The sequence below is a fragment of the Aythya ferina genome (assembly GCF_964211825.1).
Source record: "Aythya ferina genome assembly, chromosome: 1".
Lineage (NCBI taxonomy): Eukaryota > Metazoa > Chordata > Aves > Anseriformes > Anatidae > Aythya > Aythya ferina.
The window spans coordinates 163,929,310-163,950,683 of NC_140296.1; the positions used below are offsets into that span (position 1 = coordinate 163,929,310).

Sequence of the window (21,374 nt, forward strand, 5' to 3'; positions counted from 1 at the left end):
CAAGTGGAGTATGTCTGGGGTCTGTGCTGGGACCTGTGATGTTTAACATAGTTGTGAGTAGTCTTTAAAAAGGGTGAGCCAGGAGATTACAGTTTGCTGATGTGAAATTATTTGGGGTCATGAAAGTGATGAAAGGACTGCAGAATGATCTAACACACAGAGCAGCAATAAAATGTCGGAATTTCAGTGTGTGTTTACATAAAAGGGGTGTTTACAGGGGAAAACAATTCTTACCACACAGACAAAAGGACAGGCTCTCACTTGATCACTATTGCTCAGCAACAAAACTTAGGGGTCTTGACAAAAGATGCATAAAATTATCAGGAGCGATTGAAAAACAAAATCTGGTATTAGGAATCATTGGCAAATGAGTAGGAAACAAGACAGAAAGCATCTGGATTTGCCACTCTGCATTTGTGAGTGCTTGTTCTGTTCTAATTCTTCCCTGAGTGTTGGCTTACAGGGTCTGCTTTGGTTCACTTGGGTTTTTACCTCCTTGAGGAGTACAAATCCTCCACAAACGAGGCAGATGAGGTTTTCGTATTTGGGGAAACAGCACGGGTGCAGGGCGACAGGCCTGACACTAGAGCACACCTTCCCGACCCTATAGTCTCCCTGCAGGGGGGGAAAACACTGGAGAGATGCTTTAAGTCTGAACCACGGGCGCTGCTCTTAAGCTTACAGGAATGTGCTCGAAACGTGCTGTTGCAACAGCGGGGTTATTTTTTTGTTGTCCAGCCGCCCCCCAGGGCCCCTGAAGGCCCGCACAAGATGGCGGCGGGGCCCGGTCCGTGTCTGTCGTTGTCACGTGAGGCACTAGGGTCGGGCAGATCGCGGCTCCCGGGCATCCCGCGAAGTAAGCGGGTCACCCTGGGGCGACCTGTACCCGCGCAAAAATTCCTCTCACATCAGCAGTGAGGACCCGGGCGTCACCCCGGGTCGTTATTTTCCTTACTCATAAGTTTAAGGCATGACGGGACTTTCTGCGGCACGCGGGCAGGGCTCTGCGCGATACCTCTGGAGGTCAGGGCGAGAACCTCGCCCTCGCTACTCTGGATAGAACTGGATATATCCGTGTTTCTCTGTTCTTATATCCTCTCTTTGCGCCATTCTGAGCTAAAAAAAAGTCTTTTTTGGTCCAAACAGCGCCGTGTCGTCTTACAATCCGTATGCAAATGAGCCGTCGGTGCGCCGCTAGGGCTTGTGGGACCGCGGGGCTGGGGAGGGGGCGGGCATCCTCTCACTGAGGCGCGGGGATGGGGAAGGGAGGGGAGCGCCGGAAGGGGTGTGATGTCACGTCCGGGGCTCGCTGGCTGCGTCTTCTCGCTGGGCCCCGCGACAAGATGGCGGACCTGTCGCTGGACGAGCTGATACGGAAGCGCGGCGTGGCGGGGAAGGGCAGGTAGGCGCCGCCCGCGGCTCCCCGGGGCTGCCCCGCGCCTCCCCCGCTCCCCCTGCCGGGCCTCCCGCTCGCGAGGCCGCTGCCCGCCGCGGGGCCGGGCCTTCGGGGGGGCGGCGGCCGGCGCGCGGGGCCCGTCTGTGAGGCGAGGAGGGCTCGGGCGACCGTTAGGACCGTTGGGACCGTTGGGCCCGTTCCGCGCTGAGGAGAGGCCGGCTGGTTCCCGTCCCTTCTGGACCTGTGGTACCTCGAGGGCTGCACGGCCAGCCCCGGCCCGCGCAGGGCTGTGCGCCTTCATTCCCACTGCCCTCCATGTTGGCAGCCGCCTGGTGCAGCTCGGGGCGCGCCGCGGCTCCCTGCGCCTTCCTGGAGCTCCCCCTTCGCTCTCCTTCCTTCCAGGGAATGTCCCTGCCAAGCAGTAATCCCTCAAGTTCCCGCACCTCGAATTTCACTTGGCACACTTAGCTTGCTTTGTAAAACGTCTCAGGTAGCTAACGTGCCTTTGGGAAGGCTGGGCAAACCCAACAAACTTGTCTGATTATATTATGTGCTCTTTAGTAATCTAGACAAAATGATAACTGAAAAATCTTCAACTATAAAATGTCCCTGCCCACGAAATGCCATTTTTGTGTAATAAATGAGTCAGAGCTCATAGTATTTGAAAGGAAATCGGATGTTTAAGATTCCCTTGCATTTCAGGTGCTGCGGCACAAAGTGCTCAAACTGTTTGTGCTGTTACAGGGTTGTCAGTTCTCTCCAGAGAAGAGTTGCTTATTAGGGTAAACAAAGCCTTCAGAGGAGGTATAATCTTCAGTACAGAGTTTCCTAACTGATTTCATTATGCGTGTTGTTTACAGTCTAATTCTGATTTAAATGCTGATACACATATTTCTGGTTTTACTTTGACTTCTATTATGCATATTAAAAGGAACACTCATGAATCCTCTGCAGCACTCTAACCAACTGCTTTCTGCTTTGCTATGTTAATGTTTTAAAACAGCAAGGGAAGTCTTGTTTGTGGCTGTTGCTTTATGGGTGCATTTACACTTTTGTGTTCTTCTGGATATATTTTAATAAATGGTCTTGGTAGCAGTCCTGTCTTGTGGAGCTGCTGGGCGTTAGCTGTACGAGAGAGCAGCTGTAGGATTTCTGAGCTGGGTAACACAGCAGGACCCCAGTCTGAGCTTTCCAGTTTGGGGCGTGGCAAGAACAGAGCCATGGAAGTGGGTGTTGGGTCTCAGGCTGTTTCATCTCTTCTCCACACATCTCTCCTCTGTAAATACACGATGGCAAATTATGCTAAGATAGGGTTAGATCAGGAAATACTGATAGAAAGCTATATGGAGAATGTGAATTGGATCATCATTTGAATTCATGGCATTAGCCTTTTAGGTACTAAAACAAATTCCAGCTACCTAATTTTAGGCTATAGTGCTGTGCGTTATGGTTCCAAAAGCAGATGAATGCTATAGTACTGTAGCTTACTTGGAATTAAAAAAAAATGACATCAAGAATATTTTCCACTATTATAGCTTTAAAATTGCTTACATTTTTGTCATCTTTACAAAAAAAAAAAGCCCAATTAAAAGGGTTTCTTTACAAAAACTAAACTCTAAAACTTTACGAAATACTTGAAGAAAGACCAGTATTAAAAAATTAGATGAGCTACTTCCTTTTAGGGGAAATTTTGGACAGGTAAATCAGACCTGTAATAGGAAGCTAGTTTCTGCTTCACTGCGTAACAGGCTGCTTGGACTATTAGCTTCTGTGCTCCGTTTTGCAATGGTGATGACGTACTTGTAAGTGTTCTTACAGTGTTCTTAAGTGTTCCTCAGTTTGGGAGCTAGCGGCTTTGAGCTGAGAATGGTGCCTGTACTTGTGCATTCTGGAATCCACGCCTCCTACAGTCCCAAAGCTGTAAGCTTGCTGCCCAGATTTCTTGAAATCAGACGTATAGCTCCCCGCTTTCTTTGTTTCAAGGCCCATGATTGTACTATGAGAGATGTTTTAATGGAGCTGCTCAGTCCTAATGCTAGAAAATCTATTGCTCTTTGTCTTCAAAGAGTTCCCCAAAGTACCTAAGTTTTTGATGAATTTTGTTTAACTGTAGTTGGTTTTTAGCACAGATGAAGTCAGGCCTTTACTTGAGTTCTTAAATGTGAGCTTAAGGACTTTTGACAAATAGTTCTTTAGCTATTTACAAGCAAAGTAAAATCCAGCATAAAACAGTTTAGGGGCTGTATTCGGACAGGTAACCTGGTCTGTGCAGTAACTGTGAGCTTTTCTAAGCAGTAGCAGATAACCTCTGTGGATACTTGTCCTGGTTTCAGCTAGGATAGAGTTAATTTTCCTCCTAGTAGCTGGTCTGGTGCTGCGTTTTGGCTTAGGATGAGAAGAATGTTGACACCACGCTGATGTTTTAATTGTTGCAGAGCAGTGCTTACACCAAGCCAAGGACTTTTCAGCTTCTCGCTCTGTCCTGCCAGCGGGCAGGCTGGGGGTGCAGCAGGAGCTGGGAGGGGACAGAGCCAGGACAGCTGACCCAAACTGGCCCAAGGGGTATTTCATACCATAGGGTGTCATGCTGAACAAGATATAGGGGTGGCTGGCTGGGGTGGGGGGGGCTGGCTGCTTGGGGTTAGGCTGGGCATTGGTCAGTGGGTGGTGAGCAATTGCATTGGGCATCACTTATTCCGTACACATTAGTAGTAGTAGTACTATTAGCATCATTATTATTGTTGTTGTTATTGTTATTATTTTCCTGTCTTAATGAACTGTCTTTATCTCAACCCACAGGCTTCGCTTTCCCATTTCTCTCCCCCATCCCAGAGAGGGAGGGGGGAGGGCAAGCAAATGGCTGTGTGGCGTTTAGCTGCCGGCCGGGTTAAACCACAACAATACAGTATCACGCCTTATAATGTCTGAACCTTTTTTTTTTTTCAGGCTTAACACGAGGCCAGTATTTGGAGGTGTAAGATCTCGTATTGGGATCCAGCAAAATCTTCTGAGTAGATCGTCACCAGCCGTCAACTTCCAGCGGACGTTTGATGCCCGACAGAAGATCGGCCTCACTGATGCCCGGCACAAACTGGGGGTTAAAGATGCTCGGGAAAAACTGGTTCAAAAGGACGCTCGGTTCAAAATAAAAGGGAAGGTGCAGGATGCTCGGGAGATGTTGAATTCCCGTAAGCAGCAAAGTGTTGCTGCTGAAAAGGTGACCAAAGTGGTGGATGCCAGAGAGAAGATCAGTTTAAAAAGGAACACTCCAGCTGCTATCAGCCCAGCTATGGGGACAGTAAATCCAGCTGTGAAAATCACCAAAACGATCCAAGTAGGTCAAGCAAGCCATCTCTGAGCCCCTCAGTTATTCTGCAGCAGTCCAGTGGCAGAGTTGCATGAATATGTTCCCTTGTTTACAACAGTCTGATAGGGCAGGATTCAGGCTTCTTTGTGTCCTTCCAGCTTTTTAGGTCTTGTTGAAGAATCCAAGCTTCCCTTTAAGCTTTTATTTAAATTTTGGGCCCAATAAAGACCAAAGCAGTGCTTCTGTCAGCACTAGAATACTTATCTTGAGCTGTTAAATAGTCTTTCTTCCCCAGCTAAAACGCAAAGAAAACACACACATTTTTTGTTGTTCTTATGCCTCTGTTCTTTGCAAGAGACCGTTGATTCTTACTTAACTTCTCAGGCTAGCAGCTCCTGTTGAGCTCCACATGTTACACGCAGTGAGTAGAGTCAAAAGTTTCCGTTAGCCCCTCGGGATTGCTGTTTGAGGAGCGCTTGCGTTCCTCACCTATTCAAGCACATTACAAGGGCATACCTCGAGCTCCCAGTCTACCTCTTCATTCTTTCCTGCCTCCTGAAGGTCCCGTGTGCCTGTCTGCACCAGGACATTTGCTGTTCTCATCAGTTTGAAAGCCTGGATGAGTCTTTCTGCTCAGCAGAAAACTGCCCCTTGGTGTCTTCAGATGCCAGGCTGGGAGTGAAAGGCTGGCCTGAGGAAGGATTCTTGTGGCAGTCAGAAGAGCTAATCACAGAGCTATAGAGCGGTTTGTTCAATAGCCTCAACTTAGCAGGGTAATTCATCCTCATCCTGGCCTTTTCTGCCAAATCACCATTAGGAGCTGAACATTTGCTAGAAAGTCTAGGAGTTAAATAGCATTTGGAGGCTGGGTACAGCAGCAGCCTGCTCTGATCTGACTGTTTTTTTTTTTTTTTTTTTTTTAATCTCTTGGTTTGACCTACGGTGCTTGTTAGCATGTTGCCATAAAATGTTGTAGAATGGTGTGGTGACTAAGACTGTAGACAAAACCATGCATGTAAGTGTTACCTTATAACTTGTTTCAATTCTAAATTGCCAGTGGCCCTCCTCTGTGTTCCAGTTGTGGGAACAGAATCAAACTGAACTGTCTTTGAACTAGCAAATTGAAACATGAGGGTGCTGTGCTATAAATTGTTTTTCTAGAGAAAATGCAAATTTGATATTTTTACTGCGTTTACTGTTTTTGTGAGACATTGTTTTCTGTAGTTGACAGCTTCCAGCTTTTTCAAATACCACGGAGGCATTTTTGAGGTAGCTGCGGGTTGCTTCTGGTTGCTGATTAGTGCAGCTCCGTTCCCTGCGTGTCGTGGTTTCCTTGTTTCACAGGCTAACACACGAGATGGCAGGAGGGTCAGGTACACTACCCTGTGCATCACTTTATTCCGGTACAGTTTATTCCAGCTCTAGCGTGAAGTGACGTTATTTGCTATGAAATGGAACTGACCAGCTAAATAGTGTTGTGTCCCAACTTGCTGAGCTGAATGGAAATAGCTCTCTTCTGGTTCTCCGTAACGTGATAGAAGAGGAGCTTTCTTACTGATTTACACCATTCATGGTTTCGTATTTGCAGCAATAAAAATCTAATCAGTGCTGCCGGAGCTGAAAATAAATTTCTTTCCCACTAAACTTGAACTAAAACTCAAGTAATTTGAATCAAAGCTTATCTGTGTGGCCTTGGGTTTTAATTTCTTTGATGAAGTGCAGGTGTCTCATTGTGCACATATCACAGGAGACATAGATGTTGTTTAATACTGCGGTGTAGCATGTTTCCAGAGCAGGAGAGTGTCTCATGTAAGTGATCTCAGGGGATCAATGAACGGCGCCAGGCTCTCCAAATGGCGATCTGGTGGACTGCAGTGTTTAACGCTTTGGTTCTTTCCCTCTAACCGTAGCAGAAAGCTCCAGTCCCTGGACACTCTCATCCAGCAGGAATGAGGATCAACGTGGTGAACAACCATACACACAAGCAGGTGTGTGCCCACTCTGTGCTCTTCTTAATTTAACCCTTGTTTTTGAGGGGTTGGGTGGGCAACTGAGGGGGCAGGAAGGTGGCCGTGAACATTGGTGGGTGCAAAGAGAATTCGAGGTAGGAAAGAAGAGAAACTTTACGAGGTGTCTCTGACAGCTTGGCTCTTTGTTCTCGCTCAGTGAGATACCTTCGTGGTAATTGAGGCTTTCATTTAGTCTAACCGAACTTGATTCCTGGTGTGTTACATGAATACAGTGTAGGAATTGCCATTTCTTATTACGAGAACATGTTTTTTCCAGAGACCAAGACCTCTAGCCGTAATGTCTTTCCCTAAATGCTTCACTGATAGAATGTTGAGTCCAGGTGTTGGGTGCTTTGATTCAGCATCCTGGCAGCCTCTTCCCAGAGTGGATGTTGTTACACAGCGAGGTGGGAGAGGGTGGTACCTTCCTGTGAAACCCCAGCTCTGGGTCCCTGCTGGAAACCTGATGATGAATGATTTTAACTGTTTTTTTGATGTACTGTCAACATTACCATATCAAGCAGGCTTTGTCTGAGGAAAACTCTAGAATCCGTGCTGTCTCTCTTGGGATCAGCTTTAAAGGCCTTTGCTGTGGCCCCAGAGCATTTGGCTACCTTACCACCTTGGGCTCTTTCAAAGGAATTATCCTATTACTTAATTTATTTTGTATGTCTGTATGCATAAACTGTGGCATGAAATATGGGAGAACTGGCACTGACACTACCATGTCATGTTTATTTCATGCCTTGATTATGGTAACTTGAGCTGTTCATGTCTTCATTGACCTGCTGCCCTCACCTATCCCAGGTGCTATCACTTCAGAAAGTGTCTTCGTTATTCTGACCTCGTTACCAGATGCCTTGACTCTGTTTCACTGGCTTTAGCTCAACTCCATTGTCGTCCTGCCTAGCGTTTTTGCCAGTTTTCTGCACGACTCTGTTCTACCATCCCTTTTTCTTCTGTCTTAGCATTTCTGTGATTATAACAACCTCCCTGTTCATAAACCAGGATCTTGCTGGCCATGAAAACCCACTTATTTTTCAAGCTGTCATTGCTGATCTCTTCGTTTTTCTTCACCTTCCTACTGAATTAATGGGAAGCTCTTTGGAGTTGTGACTTCCCATGTTCTGGGCAGCGCCATATGTGTATAAACATTTTTCTTAGACATATTATTGAGTAGAGACTATGAAAAACGTTTGGATTGTTGTAAGCCTCAGTATTTTGAGGCAGGGCTATGGGCGCTGTGCGGAACTGGGAAGCAAATTCTTCAGTAAGCCTCACAGTGCGGTGTTTTCTAGTGCCAGACGGGCGTGTGCTGTGCTGAGGAACGTTCAGTTCAGTTGTATTCCACAGGCATCTGCTTCCTTTTACAAAAAATATATGCATAGGCTTCAACTTTAAAGGTGGAAGGGTGTTAAAACATAAGCCATCAAGGCTTTATTCTAGTAATGTGGTTTCATCAGCGCTGGTAAGGTCTAGAGATGAGAGGAATCTGTAGGTGACTGCAGTACACGTAGGGAAATCGCATCTCTGGAAAAGAAGTTTGATCTTACCGTCAACGTTATGGAAAGGGCTTGTATTCTCTCAGCTCTCTGTCCTCTAGATGTGAGGATAAGAGCAAAGTCCAAGTAGTGATGCATTTCCAAACATGCAAACATCGTGTTTGCAATCCTAAACGTGAATCCAGTCTGGGTGTGGGTGGGGAGCAGCCCTGAGGAGAAGGACTTGGGGGTGCTGGTTGATGAAAAGCTCAACACGAGCTGGCAACGTGTGCTTACAGCCCAGAAAGCCAACTGTGTCCTGGGCTGCATCAAAAGAAGCGTGGCCAGCAGGGTGAGGGAGGTGAATCTCCCCCTCTGCTCTGCTCTCGAGACCCCACCTGAGTGCTGCGTTCAGCTCTGGGGCTCCCAACATAAGGACGTGGACCTGTTAGAGTGGGTCTGGAGGAGAGCCACAAAGGTGATCAGAGGGCTGGAGCTGATAGAGGAGGCTCCGAGGAGAGCTCTGGTGGCTACCTTCAAGTGCCTAAAGGAGGCCTACAGGAAAGCTGGGGAGGGACTCTTTGGCAGGGAGTGTGGTGATAGGGTAAGGGGTAATGGTTTTAAGCTAAAAGAGGGTAGGTTGAGATTAGATAAACGGAAGAAATTCTTTACTGTGAGGGTGGTGAGGCGCTGGAACAGGCTGCCCAGAGAGGGTGTGGATTCCCCATCCTTGGAAGTGTCCAAGGCCAGGCTGGAGGGGCCTTTGGGCAACCTGCTCTGGTGGGAGGTGTCCCTGCCCAGGACACGGGTTGGAACCAGGTGGTCTTTAGGGTCCCTTCCAACCCAAACCATTCTGTGTCCATTTCCTCCTGTTACCGCGTGTGTTCTGAAGAAGGCTGAAGTCAGGAGAAAATCACTTATTTTAGAAATCACGTCTAAAGTAGATCTACCATCTTGTAAACTATTATCTTCCTTCTTTTCAGGGTCTGTATGACATGGAAGATGATGATGAAAGCGTCTCTCCCCTTCCTAGCAAACAGATGAAAATCACCACCACAAACAGTTTCCTGCACAACGCGGTAAGGGATTATCTGAGCAGTCCCTGCCATGCCATGCTCACATTGGGTGGACGCACAGGCTGTGGCTTTACAGGGCTTATGTTCTTTTCAAGTATGTAAACGGTGCTCTACCCTGAAATGTTTGCTCTGCACCCTGCCCTTCTCTCTGTGTCAGTGCTTCTAGTGTTATTTTTGGGACAGGCTCCCTTTTAGGCTAATTGATTTTATAGTCCTTTTGCAGCCAGAATGTGTGCTTTCTCCTGTGCTAGCAGGTTGCTGTGTGTTAGCTCTCGACTTTCTTCTTGTTGGGAAAGTGCTTTGTACCTGTCTCGTTTGAGCAGGCAAGCAAGGGAAGCTTTCTGCTGCTCCTAGAGACTGGACATCGAAGCAGGAAATCTCTTGCCATGCAAAAGCTTATTTGGCAGCTTGCTGGGGATAAGTTCTAGTTAGATGTAAGAAGGGACTGTGCAGTTCTCGGGGCTGGTCAGATTCTGGCAGAGGGACCCGGAGAGGTGAAATCTGTTTTCAGAGGTGCTGAAGTTTGGCTGGCTGAGGCCCTGAGCCAACTTGATGCGTCTTTGAAGTTAGCTCCGTTTCAGACACGGGGGTTGGACGTGGGTTTGTCCTAAATTATTCTGTGGTTTTAAGAGAGCAAATGAGTGCAGCTTCCCCATCACCCAGGCAATCTTCTGCAGTGATAATCGCAGGCTTTTCTCGTGTGGGTGTTGAGAATAGAGCTCCAGGCTTCACAGCAGATACTAAGCACAGTTTTTATTCTGGCTTTAGACTTCCTGGGTAGCTCTGAGTAGAAGAGTCAGCTCCAAGTCTTCACGTGCCCTAGCTCTGTGTTTCTGAAGAACTACTACTGTTTGCACTAGGAGAGCTCAGTTTTACTCTAAAGGAGCAATTGTGTACGCTGTGTCAACCACTTGAGAACCTTTGGACAAAAGGTGTTTTCCAAATTCAAGTGGCACTGCTAAAGTTTACTTAAGAAAAGTATAAAATTTAAGTGTGTCTAAAAAGTGCTCTTTCGAGGTAAACATGCCAAAAAAGCCTTCAGGTGATTTTTGCCTTACAGCTGAAAGTCTCCAACACTGCCGTGGTTTTGACACTGGGAAGAACGTGAAGTTCTTAATGCATGCCTGTAATGCTCTTGTGCTTGAAAAAATGGGCTTGCTTTTGTCGCCTGCAGCTCTCAGAGATGCTTTCTCTCCTTCTGTAGACTGGGCTGAGTGGCAATAAGTTCTCTCTGTCCAAGACTGTTCCCCTGACTAAAGTGGTCCAGAACGATACGTACACAGCTCCACCTGCACCTCCTTCCCCCATGCGGACAAAGGCCTTGACAAACATGTCCCGGACCTTGGTGACAAAGGAGGAGCCTCCAAAAGAGCCAGCGCCTGTGGAGGTGAGCTCAGGGAAGTGGGGACATGATCCTTAGAGAAACCTCTGAAACATCTGAAGCTTGCTGTTGGTTGGATTTGTGAGCGGTTTGCTTCTGCCTGCCTCGCATCGCTACCTCTGGGAGTCCTTCAGGCTTGTTCTGATAGCTGCGACCAGTTTCATGAATATTTTAAACCTGTCTGAACATCCTCTTCTCCGGTGTTTGAGAGACTGGGAATTCTCAGACAGTGCATCTCACTTCTTTTATTTTTCTCTCTGGCATGGGAGGGAGCACATGGTCTTGGAGGAAGCAGGTGGATGTTACCAGGAGATGGCAGTTGTCATTTGGACACCCTTTGGTGGCTTCCATGTCCCTAGGAATATGGTTTTAACATCAGTTTGTGTAGTCTTCTGTCCTCTGCTGCTAGCAAAAAGAACAGGATTCTTCCAAGAGCAGCAGCTTGCTATCTAGGCAAGCCTCCTCAGGCAATTTGTAGAGAACCTGCCTGGAATTGCTTTGCCAAACTGCCTGGTACTGGGTACAGATCTTCCCAGGCACATTGATTGAGTTCAGCATGCTCTGGAGAGGCTGGAGCCCTACTTCGGATTTCCAGGCTGGTTCTGAATGTAGCTTAGATGTGCTCTTAGAAGGGAGTATGGGCACAACTAGTGAGCATTGCGTATGTGTGCAGATTAAGGTAGCGTTATACTTGGGAACAGGAGAGGAAAAGTTACTTCAGAGAGAAGTTGATATGAAAAAGAGGCTCTTTTTTCATTCTCAGATGAGCTGGGCTTTTCTAAGCATTGGTATTTCCCATTACAGGCTGTAGTTTTTTTATGCATGTGTACAAACTTGCCCAGGCACCCTTTTAGTGACTTTTTTTTTTGTTTATTTTATTTGCTGTGCTGTCTTTGCTGCATTTCTGACCTTCTGCGTGTAATGTGTTTGTGTCGGTAGCTGGCGTTCAGTCCCTTGGAAGGCACAAAGATGACTGTAAACAACCTGCATCCTCGCGTCACTGAGGAAGACATTGTTGTGAGTGTTGCTTACTGCCCAACTCTGGGTGAATGAAGCTTCCTTCCCCTACCCTACCTCTTTTGATAAATCCCTCTGTGGTGAATATGATTGCAAAAGTTGAGTGTTGCCTGATTTTGGGGGGGGGGCAGGGTGGGGTGAGCTGTTCACTGTTTTTTTTTTTTTTTTTTTTTTTTTTTTTTTTTTTTTTTTTAATGTATGCCCAAGTAGATGGTAGAAAATCCCATTTCTAGAGCTACCTGACATCACTTAGACTTCATCCTAAGCGATGCTTAGTGTTCTCCTTGAACTTAAAGCCCCCATGCGAATTACCTAGGTCCTTCCATGCTCAGCAGGCAGAGAACAACCCAGGCTCCCCCTTACAGTGCTGGCCTTACCTTTTTGCTTGTGTTAGCTGTATTACTAATGCCCAGTACTTGTTACATAGCAAACACGTTAAGACAAGTGGCAGCTGTCAGGTTCTGCCATGTGTTTACCGGACAGGAGTGGGGATGTAATTAGGAAACCGAGCCTTTCTCGCTCGTTGTGTCTGTCTGGTTCGCGTGGTGCCTTTGATGTGACCGCGGTCGTGACCAACGCTCTGCCCTTAGGAGTTATTCTGTGTGTGTGGCGCTCTGAAGCGAGCACGACTGGTGCACCCAGGAGTGGCTGAAGTAGTCTTTGTGAAGAAAGAAGATGCAATCACGGCATATAAGAAATACAACAACAGATGCTTAGATGGTAAGTTTGAGCGGGGTTGCACCAAGGATAGATAAGTTTACAAAGACTTTTCAAAGTATCTCAGCTACTCGTATGCTACCAAGAAGAAAGATGCCAGAAAATCGGTCCAAAAGCTAAATAGTGTAATATGCATGTTGGGTATAAGCACAGTCTGAAATCTTTTCCCCAAAAGAAAATGCTCAGAGATAGAGGCATGCTTCTAGTGATTCCACTGGTCTCACTTCCAGATGAGATTTTTGTTACTTCTAATCCAGTGCCAAGAGGTAGATAGCCTTTAGGAAGGCAGTACATGCTTGCAGAGTTTGCAAAGTACAAGTAAAACTAATATTTGCAGAAGTTTCAGGGCATGGTCGAAGACATTTTGAATGAGACTTGTAAAACAGTGTCAGCTTCTCTATAAACTTCAAACAATGCACTCCTGGAGCTGGATCTATCTGCCATTTGTTATAGGCTGAAATTAGCTGTTAATGGGAGATTCTCTTGCATATGTGCTAAGGGCTTTCCATCTGTATGTGCTCTCTTGGTGCAATTTTTCTTATTGTACAGAGTGTTTTAGTAACGCTTCTGTCCTTGTAATCTTGCGACAAAAGATGTATCAGCTGTTCCTTCTCATGTTTCCTCAGCATGTGGAACTTTGTAGCTTACACGGTTGCATGGTATTTCTGGGGTCTTTCCTTACTGGGATTCTGAGATAAGGACTCTTTGTTTTTGTTTAGGTCAACCAATGAAGTGCAACCTTCACATGAATGGGAATGTCATCACCTCAGACCAGCCTATATTGCTGTAAGTGTCCCTTTGCATGGGGGGAAGAACCAAACACATCTCCAGGTTCTGTTTTGAAGAGAATATGAGGGGAGGGGAGGAAAGTTGCTGGCAAATTATTGTCCCCTGAATATTCTCCTCTTGTTTGGGGCTCTCTGTGCTGAGTGCAGTTTGACTCTGTAGTGTTCCCAGCCCTGGAAATGAGTTCAAAATGAGTCTGAGATCAGGATATTCTTGTGTCTGAAAGTATATTTAAAACATTTGGGAATATATGGGATAGGGAAGGAAATATGGGAAAGGAAGAACATGGGGGAAAGGAAGAACACTGAGAACAGCAAACATGGGCATTGTGTTAAATTCTATTTTATACTGCAGGCGGTTGAGCGATACTCCTTCAGTGAAGAAGGAAGGGGAACCACGCCGGACAAGTGCAAGCACTGCGTCAAATCCCCCAGCTGAGGTGGACCCTGACACCATCTTGAAGGCACTCTTCAAATCCTCAGGGGTCTCTTCCTCTGTGCAGCCAACAGAATTCAAGATCAAACTCTGAGAAGGAGGAGCGAGCAGTGGACTGGAAAACTCAATTAAGTTGGGGAATGAGAAAAGTGCAGGAGTGCAGATGTTGTTTGCATTTGCCTGCCTTGAAGTTTTTTTTGTTTTCTATGATCGCTACCTTACTGTACAATAGTGTTCTCCTCTTGTGTGTGTATTTTCTGTTTTCATAGTTGGAGTTTTCTTCCACTATTTTTTTTTCCAAGAGAATAACCTCTCCCTTCTGCCAGTAATATATTACTAAGCATATACCATGTAATTCCCTCCTTTACTCCAAAGCCCTTAGTGGCCATTAAAAGTGCACATAGACTTTGAGGGAAGGGGTGGCAATCTCCTTCTCTTCTGTCCTACCTGTAACTAAAAGGTGCATCCCCTGGATTTTCAACAGGCAACAGCAACACACTGTTTCCAGAATTGCTGCACTGGGTACGAAGTCAGGTGTGGCCACGTACAGGAAGTGCCATCTTGCATCTTTTGACTCGTATGCATTTGGTAGCATACTGCTTCATGCTGACTGCTGGCTATTTTTCTGCTCAGCAGCTGTGACATTGAGAAGTGTGAAAAACTGAGCTTCCCAGCGTGTGTGCCAGCCAGTGGAGGCATCGGGCACAAAGGACATAAGCACACGTGCAGCACCCGTTGTGCTACAGGAGGGGTGCTTCAACTCTGGTAATACATGGAGGCGGGGGGAAAAAACGGCGCTGCCATTTGTACAGTGAACATATTAGCCCTGTAGGGTCAGGCTGAGTTATTCTCTCCTGTGTCGACTGAAAAATAAGAACCAGGATTGTGTTCAGAGCTAGAGGAAATCCTAGTGTTTCATTCCCAGTAGACTGTATTTCGTCTTCCTGCTGAGGCAGGGACATCAAGTTTTTTCCTACCTTCTGACCTAACCAGTCTCCTTTTATGAAAAGGAAGGAGCTGGGGCCTTTTTCAGATACTAACACATAAGAAGCAGTCTTCACTTGCCCTGGAGAAATCACTTTCTCAAGAGGTATGATTTGGGCAATGCTTGGCTGCTGTGCAGGCCTGTTGCTCACAGAAATGGATTTGGAGGATGGTCGCTGGGCTTCGTTGCTGCAAGTTTCGGAGGAGAGCGGGCAGCACTGTGTAAGGGACACTTGGAGAGGAGACACTTGGATGGAACTTCAGCCAGTGAGCATCTGTGATGAGCCACAGGCCACTAGGTGGCACTTCCAATACCTCCTTTGGTAGTACAGCATTAACGTCATGGATATTTGAAGTCCCGGTAGCTCCATTTGTTTGTATTAGTTCAAATTGTATTATAAGAGAGGAAAGGATAGAGCCACTTTGAGAAGCTGGTTGGGGGTTGAATTTGATCCTTCTAGCTAGGAGATTAACCTAACCCATTCGGCTTAGGTCTGCAGAACTTCAGTGAGCTTTCCATAATCGGTGTAGGTCCAGATTCTCCAGGTCCCGGTTCTTGGTCAGCCCTGTGTTTCTTTTGCTTTCTTGTTCTGTATGAGCTCTATCTAGCTGGTGCAAACCATTCCTTATCTCACTGTATCCCTTTTAGCCATGGAGATAACTGAGAACTTGGCAGGACTTGTTTTTCCAGAGTACTCTCTTTGGTTTGGAAATCAACGACACCATTTCTGGTAGGGTGCTTTGTTTGAACAGCAGATGTTAGTAGGGGAGGGGACTTAAGACAGCTGTTGTTCCCCTTCCCTAGATCACCTACCAAACACCTGTGTTTTAATAAAAACTGGGGGGAGGGAGGAGAACTGTTAGGGTTGGAGAAGATAATGTATTATCTGTTTCTGAATAAACGTTTGTTATACGGAGAGTGGATTCTAAGCCTTTTTAGATGCTGTGAAGCAACTGAAAGATCAGTAGGTAGAGTTGTTCAATATTGAATCAAGTGTGCTTTTTTTAAAAAAAAAAAAAAACAAACTTCAAATCTCTAATCATGCTGCTGGTTCAGTGATAAATGCCATAGGTAGCTGATAGTGCGATGGAAGACCAAGAGGAAGGGTATGTGGATAATCAATTGATACTCATAAGTATTTTCACCTAGATTATCTCATCAAAATTAATAGTTGATTGTTGCTGTCAAAATGGGAACAATTTGTGACCGACTCCACCTAGTTCCAATTTATTTGTCACATAAAAGGAAAGAAATGGCAATCTGTTATTGACAGCCTAGTGATTTAAAAATAATTAAAGTACAGCTGTGAAGTTAGAGTACCTGTTCCAGATAAAGTAGGGTGCTTTCATAACCAGCTAGATAATAAGATGATAAGGCTGAAAATGTGAAGACATGTATCGTGATTGCATATCTTGTCTCTTCTGAAAGAATGGGGAGACTGAAGCAAGTTTTTTAATTGATTTATATCCATTCCAAAAGCCAAATATGAAGGTGCATTTTGTAACTTGCTGTTAAATCATGCATTGTTTAGGTTATCTGTGATGAATTATGATGACATTAACATACTTCCTTGGAAGAACTACTGCTTTGTTCTCTATCTCTGTGATCTGTGCAGTAAATCCTTTTTTTTTTTTTAATTGTTCAGGTCAATGATTGTCTAAATGCCACTCTATGACTTGTCTTACAGCAATGTCTTGGTTGTGCACTGCTCTGCCTGCTCCTGTCATCAGTCAGCTCTCTGAAGTCATCTTAGCTTTCTAGTTCTTTGTAGTGTTGCTTGTTTCAGTGGGTGCTTGAAAGAAGAGTAACCTGCAGTTATGCTAGACTTTTTTTAAGCAGCTCACCTTGCAGCTGATAAATTTCTTACTGTTCTGGAATTGTCATGCTAATCTTGTTACATTCCACTGAGTTCTCACTGACCATCTTCTGACCAAACATCTATGCACATTTGGTTATATTTTTTTTTTGGGGCTACTAAGAGATTGTAAGCTCACATGAAATATGAATGGTTTGCACTAACTCAATGTGGCTGTCCAGGACAGGTGGTAGGTAATACATAATAGCGTCTCTCAAACTTCCTTTGCTTTTTCAAAAATATGCTGTCTTCTGAAGTGATGCCACAATTTGCAAGTTTGCCTGGTATACTTTTATAGCTTTTGCATGTACCATATCATCTGATAAATGTTCATTAACTTTGATATCTTATATCATTTCTTCCTTTCACAAACCGCTTTTTCACCTTGTACACGTCCTGTTTCAAGATCTTTATTTTTGGAGTTGTCTTCTCTTCCATCCAATCATAAATATAACTTCCTCTGTAACGGTTGTATTTCACCTTCTCCTGATTTACAAGAGTCTTTAAGAACAGTTGTACTTACTGTTGTCTTCTGGGTGTTTTTACATATCCTTAACATTCCTTTATTCTTTTATTTGCCTCTCTAGCATTAAGCACAGCTGCTGTTTTATACTGTTCTCCCTGTTCAGGTCTGTTAAACTAACCGATTGTGTGCAATAAGTTTCCTTAACAGTAAGCACACAGTTCCTTAGAGACTCCACCTAGGTATTCTTTGTAGCATTGCATTTCCATAGTCCTTAGCCAAGGATTTCCAGAGGAACTTAATGTAGAAATACACCTCTAAAGCTACGTTGTTGGGCGACGTAACCCAACAGCTATTCTGTTTGCCCTGGCTTCAGCCTCCTTTTACTCCCCTGTGCCCGTCTCAGTTATTTCCCATGACCGCGTAATGTGCCCCACCACCACCTGGGATTAAAAAAAAAAAAAAAAAAAAAAAAGAGGTTTTGAGATTTTGGGCAGGGGAGTAGCTCCCGGGGCTTTGCCGTTCCCTCAGCCCAGCCTGGAGGCGGGCCCCTCCTCAGGGCCGGCCCCCGCCGCCATTAGGCGCGGCGCGGGCCGAACTACAGCTCCCGGCGGGCCCCGCTGCCGCCGCTTCCCGCCGCGCTAAGATGGCGGCCGCCGAGCCGCGTGGGGCGGGAGCGGCGCCGCCGGGATACACGGGTGAGGGGCCGGGGGGCGGCGGGGGGGGCCGGGGGCTGGCGGCGTCTCCGAGCGCTGTGTGACCGCTGTGTCTCCCGCAGCCCTGGCGGTGAAGTTCGGGGAGCGGCAGCGCTCGCCGCACTGCCTGCTGGTGAAGGAGCACCGCGTGCGGGAGGGGCCCGGCGATGCGCACCCGCCCGCCCGCACCCTCTTCGTCCTCAACGTGCCCCCCTACTGCGGCCCGGTGAGTGCCCAGGGGGACGGGGACGGGGACGGGCTCCTGGCGGGGCCGGGGCGCTCCAGCCCCGCTCTGACGCTCGGCTGCCGGTCTCCGCACCAAGGGGGCTCTGTCCAGGTTGTTCGGCAGCTGCGGGCCGGTGCAGAGCGTGGACGTCAGGGACAAGCCGGGGCCGGGGGAGAAGGCGGAGAAGCAGAGGTCCAAGTTCTTCGGCCGCAGGACCGCGACGGTAACGCTCGGGGGGAGGTGACTGGAGTTTTGTAGTGGTCACAAGGGGAAGAAGTCTCAACTCCTGAGCGGTGCTCTTTAGCATGAGTTACAGAAAAACCACGTGGGGAGACTTGGCAACGTGATTCAACATTGCCTTATCTTTCTCTTCTTTTTTTCTTTTATCCATCTTTCTGTAACTTGTGCTTTGATTTCTCTTTTATGCTTCAGTTCCTTCCTGTATCACTCTGGTATGTATATTTGACCGGCCTGGGTGGGTCTTCTTCTTGTAGGGATTTCGAGTAGCGTACGTGGTGTTCAAGAAACCAGCCAGCGTCCAGGCGGTCAAGGCCCTGGCACAGGAAGGTCCCCTGCTGGTATCAACAGACAGTCACCCTGTGAAAACCGGCGTTAGCAGTAAGTAAGCAGCAGCTGTCCTGCTGTCAGACAGAGCAGGGGAAACCTTTTCCTTGCTGAATACTTCCTAGCATGTTCCAATTTCATTCTTGCCTCTTCGTGATGAGCCTGAGCTGGCGAGATGTCCAATATTTCATTATTCTGCTTTTTTTTCCTCTATCTTATTGCTATCTTCTTGTATTGGATGTTGTAGAGCCTGACTAAGTGACCCTACAGGAGGATGGGGTCACTTGGTCCAATGGAAGGAGAGTTTTTCCCCACATCTCCTCAATTTCATGTAGCTGCAGAGAAGCTGGCTGTTTTTTACCCTCAGAACGGAAGCCAGACTCATAAACAGGCACCAGAGGCTGCAAGATGGCCCCTTGGTAGGAAGGCAGCCCTGAATGTTGCACCTCTTGGGCCTAAGGTAGCTTGCTTCTGCATGGGAAAGTTGCAAGCTCTTCCCATCATTTAGCTTCCCATTGCTTACTGCCTGTGGCCTGGGTCTCAAGTTGAATGTTCATGAGCTAAGGCAGTGGGGATGCTGAACAGAAATGGGAACGGAGCGTGTCATTTCCTACAGCAGATCTCTCTAGAGCTGCTCAAATGCACCACACTAAGGCGTGCTTCTAACAGAGGCTGTGGCTGACTTCTGCTGTCTGTGTCTCAGAGTGGATCGCCAGATACGCAGACTCAGTAGTGGATCAGGAAGAACTGAAGGCTGAGGTGGACACCTTCATGCAAGACTATGACAAGAAGGTAGCACAGGTGAGGCCAAGCTGGGGAGGGAACCCAGCCTGAGCAGTTTGTTTGGAGGGGGAAAGGAAGAGAGAGAGGATCTCTCAGTGCCCAGGCCCCGCTGCAAACGGCAGAGGGGAAACACTGGCTGGCAGGGTTGGTGGTGAACAGCCAGGTTCTGGTTTGGTTTGTTTCATCGCCCCTGGTATCCACAAATAAAGTGCGTCCTGGCACGCACTGTTGTGACTGAGACTTGAGCACCTCAGTCCTTGGTTCCGTGCCTTCCTTCAGATCTTGCTGTAACTTTTCACATGTGTAAGAGGGACCTTGGGGGAGCCGTGCTTCAGACTGGCTGGCAGCCTGGCTGCACTAAGCCACCTCACCTTCCTGCCTTTCTAGGAAGAAGCCAAAGCGGCCCAGGAGGAGGGCGTGCCAGATGAGGAGGGCTGGGTGAAGGTAACACGGAGGGGCCGGAAGCCTGGCCTGCCCCGGACAGAGGCCGCCAACCTGCGGGTGCTGGAGAGGGAGAGGCGGAAAAGGGCCCGCAAAGAGCTGCTCAACTTCTACGCCTGGCAGCATCGCGAGACCAAGAGAGAGCGTGAGTGTCCGAGTCCCCTCCTGCCTGTCTCTTTCCTCTTGCTGTGGTCCAAAGAGTCGCCTTTTTCCTTCAGCAGCCAGTTGCAGGTGAACAGCTGCCTTGGTGGTGGTGTGAATGGCCTCACCAGTTCCCGTGGGCCCTTGCCACCACCTGGCCCAACAATCTGTGGGAGAGCGTTCAGATCACGGCTTTCTAACAGATTTTGTCAGTCTGTATAGAGGCAGCTACTGAGAGGGCAAACTAGCATGTTCTGTCCCCAAGAGGGAGCTGCAGCACTGCGGGAGAACGGCCAGAGCCTCAGCTCTGCACTTAGCCCTGGTGCAAAGGGACCTGCTCTGGGAAGCGTGTGCTTTAAGTGGCAGGACTGAACCCGTCATGGTCTGCTGAGGTGGAGCTCCCCAGGGGGAGGGAGGTCTGCTGCTCCTGTGTGACATCCCTTTTTTTTTTTTTCTGCCTGTTTCAGATATTGCCCAGTTGAGGAAGAAATTTGAAGAGGACAAGCAAAGAATCGCGCTGATGCGAGCCCAGCGCAAGTTTAGGCCGTACTGAGCCACGCCGAGCTGCTTCCTCGGATGCCTGCGCTGAAGAGGGCAGGAGAGATGCCGACAGACTCCACGTGCCAGCAAGTTTCAAGGAATTGAGGCAGCTTCATGCTGTCCCTGCCCCTGGACCTGAAGTGGGAGATCCCAGCAACCACAGCTGGAGGGGGAGCTGGCTTGGCTCGCAGCGGCATCCTCCTGCTCTCCTGGCCACGTCTGCACTTTCCAGGGTGCGTGGGGCAAGGGGACAGAGGCATGTCCTGGGACAGCCTGTATCTCCCTGCCACCCAAGGCCTTCCTGGAGCTCGGTGAGAGACAGAATTGGCCCAGCACAGCCCCTGCAGGGGCAGGGAATGGCTGAAGCACTGTAAATAAACTGCTGCCCTGTCCCCAACACGCAGGACCGCCTCTCTCTCCCTTGCTCTGCTGTGGGCAGCAACCTCTTACGTGCTGGACTGGGGTGGTGATAAAAGCCATGGCTGATTGCTCTTATTTCTTGGTGCTCCTTTATGCGTTTGTCTGGGGGTGAGGCAGAAGGGGAAGGAGTGACCTTGGGAATTAAAAGCAACCAAACAAAAAAGGCAAAAATGACTGGTAAATTCCCAGGCCTCCTGTGTGCCTCGACAGGAGGCAGGTAAGGATGGCAGCAGGCGCATCCAGCCGTGGGGTAGCGCTTTTGCTGCTGCCCACATGACTTGGATTTCACCCCAGCAGTCTGTGACTGCTGCTGCTGTGGTGTGACAGGAGCCACCCTAGGCTTCTACACGTTTATTTTACTGCCCGCAGCCCTAGTAAGGGACTGCCCGTGAGCGTAAGGAGGAAGTGCTGATAAATTCCACAGAGCTGGGCTGAGATAGGTTCACCCTCCCCTAGAGAACTCACTGTAAATGCAGTTTCCATTGCGTGGGGAGATTGCCAGGTCTGCTTGCTTCATTTGGCTTTTTGCATCAATTTACAAGGCAGATGGATGCTTTACATGCATTCTGCTTTCGATACAGCATGTTAAAATCACTGCTTCTTAGGATTGGCACTTTAGCTGCTCGGGTGAGCATCCTGAAAGAAAGGAAGTCCAC

General features: G+C 47.7%; 2 protein-coding genes across 3 annotated transcripts; both read left to right on the plus strand.

The window, feature by feature from the left end:
* The first annotated feature begins 1,268 nt into the window (after positions 1 to 1,268).
* On the plus strand, positions 1,269 to 15,506 carry POLDIP3 (DNA polymerase delta interacting protein 3). Of its 2 annotated transcripts, none has more exons than XM_084524528.1 (9): positions 1,269 to 1,402; positions 4,343 to 4,730; positions 6,614 to 6,691; positions 9,177 to 9,272; positions 10,474 to 10,656; positions 11,590 to 11,667; positions 12,258 to 12,387; positions 13,104 to 13,170; positions 13,525 to 15,506. In XM_084524528.1, exons 1-9 carry the CDS (start codon positions 1,344 to 1,346, stop codon positions 13,697 to 13,699), a joined length of 1,254 nt encoding a protein of 417 aa, XP_084380654.1. In that variant the 5' UTR covers positions 1,269 to 1,343; the 3' UTR covers positions 13,700 to 15,506. The 2 variants fall into 2 exon arrangements, with proteins under 2 accessions (XP_084380654.1, XP_084380655.1); XM_084524529.1 differs by having other exon boundaries at positions 1,274 to 1,402; positions 6,617 to 6,691.
* A 1,954-nt stretch (positions 15,507 to 17,460) lies between these two features.
* Positions 17,461 to 20,793, plus strand: RRP7A (ribosomal RNA processing 7 homolog A). Its single transcript, XM_084524583.1, has 7 exons — positions 17,461 to 17,606; positions 17,687 to 17,829; positions 17,927 to 18,052; positions 18,324 to 18,447; positions 19,097 to 19,194; positions 19,564 to 19,762; positions 20,226 to 20,793. The coding sequence occupies exons 1-7, from the start codon at positions 17,555 to 17,557 to the stop codon at positions 20,309 to 20,311; spliced, it is 828 nt and encodes a 275-aa protein (XP_084380709.1). The 5' UTR covers positions 17,461 to 17,554; the 3' UTR covers positions 20,312 to 20,793.
* The last annotated feature ends 581 nt before the right edge of the window (positions 20,794 to 21,374 follow it).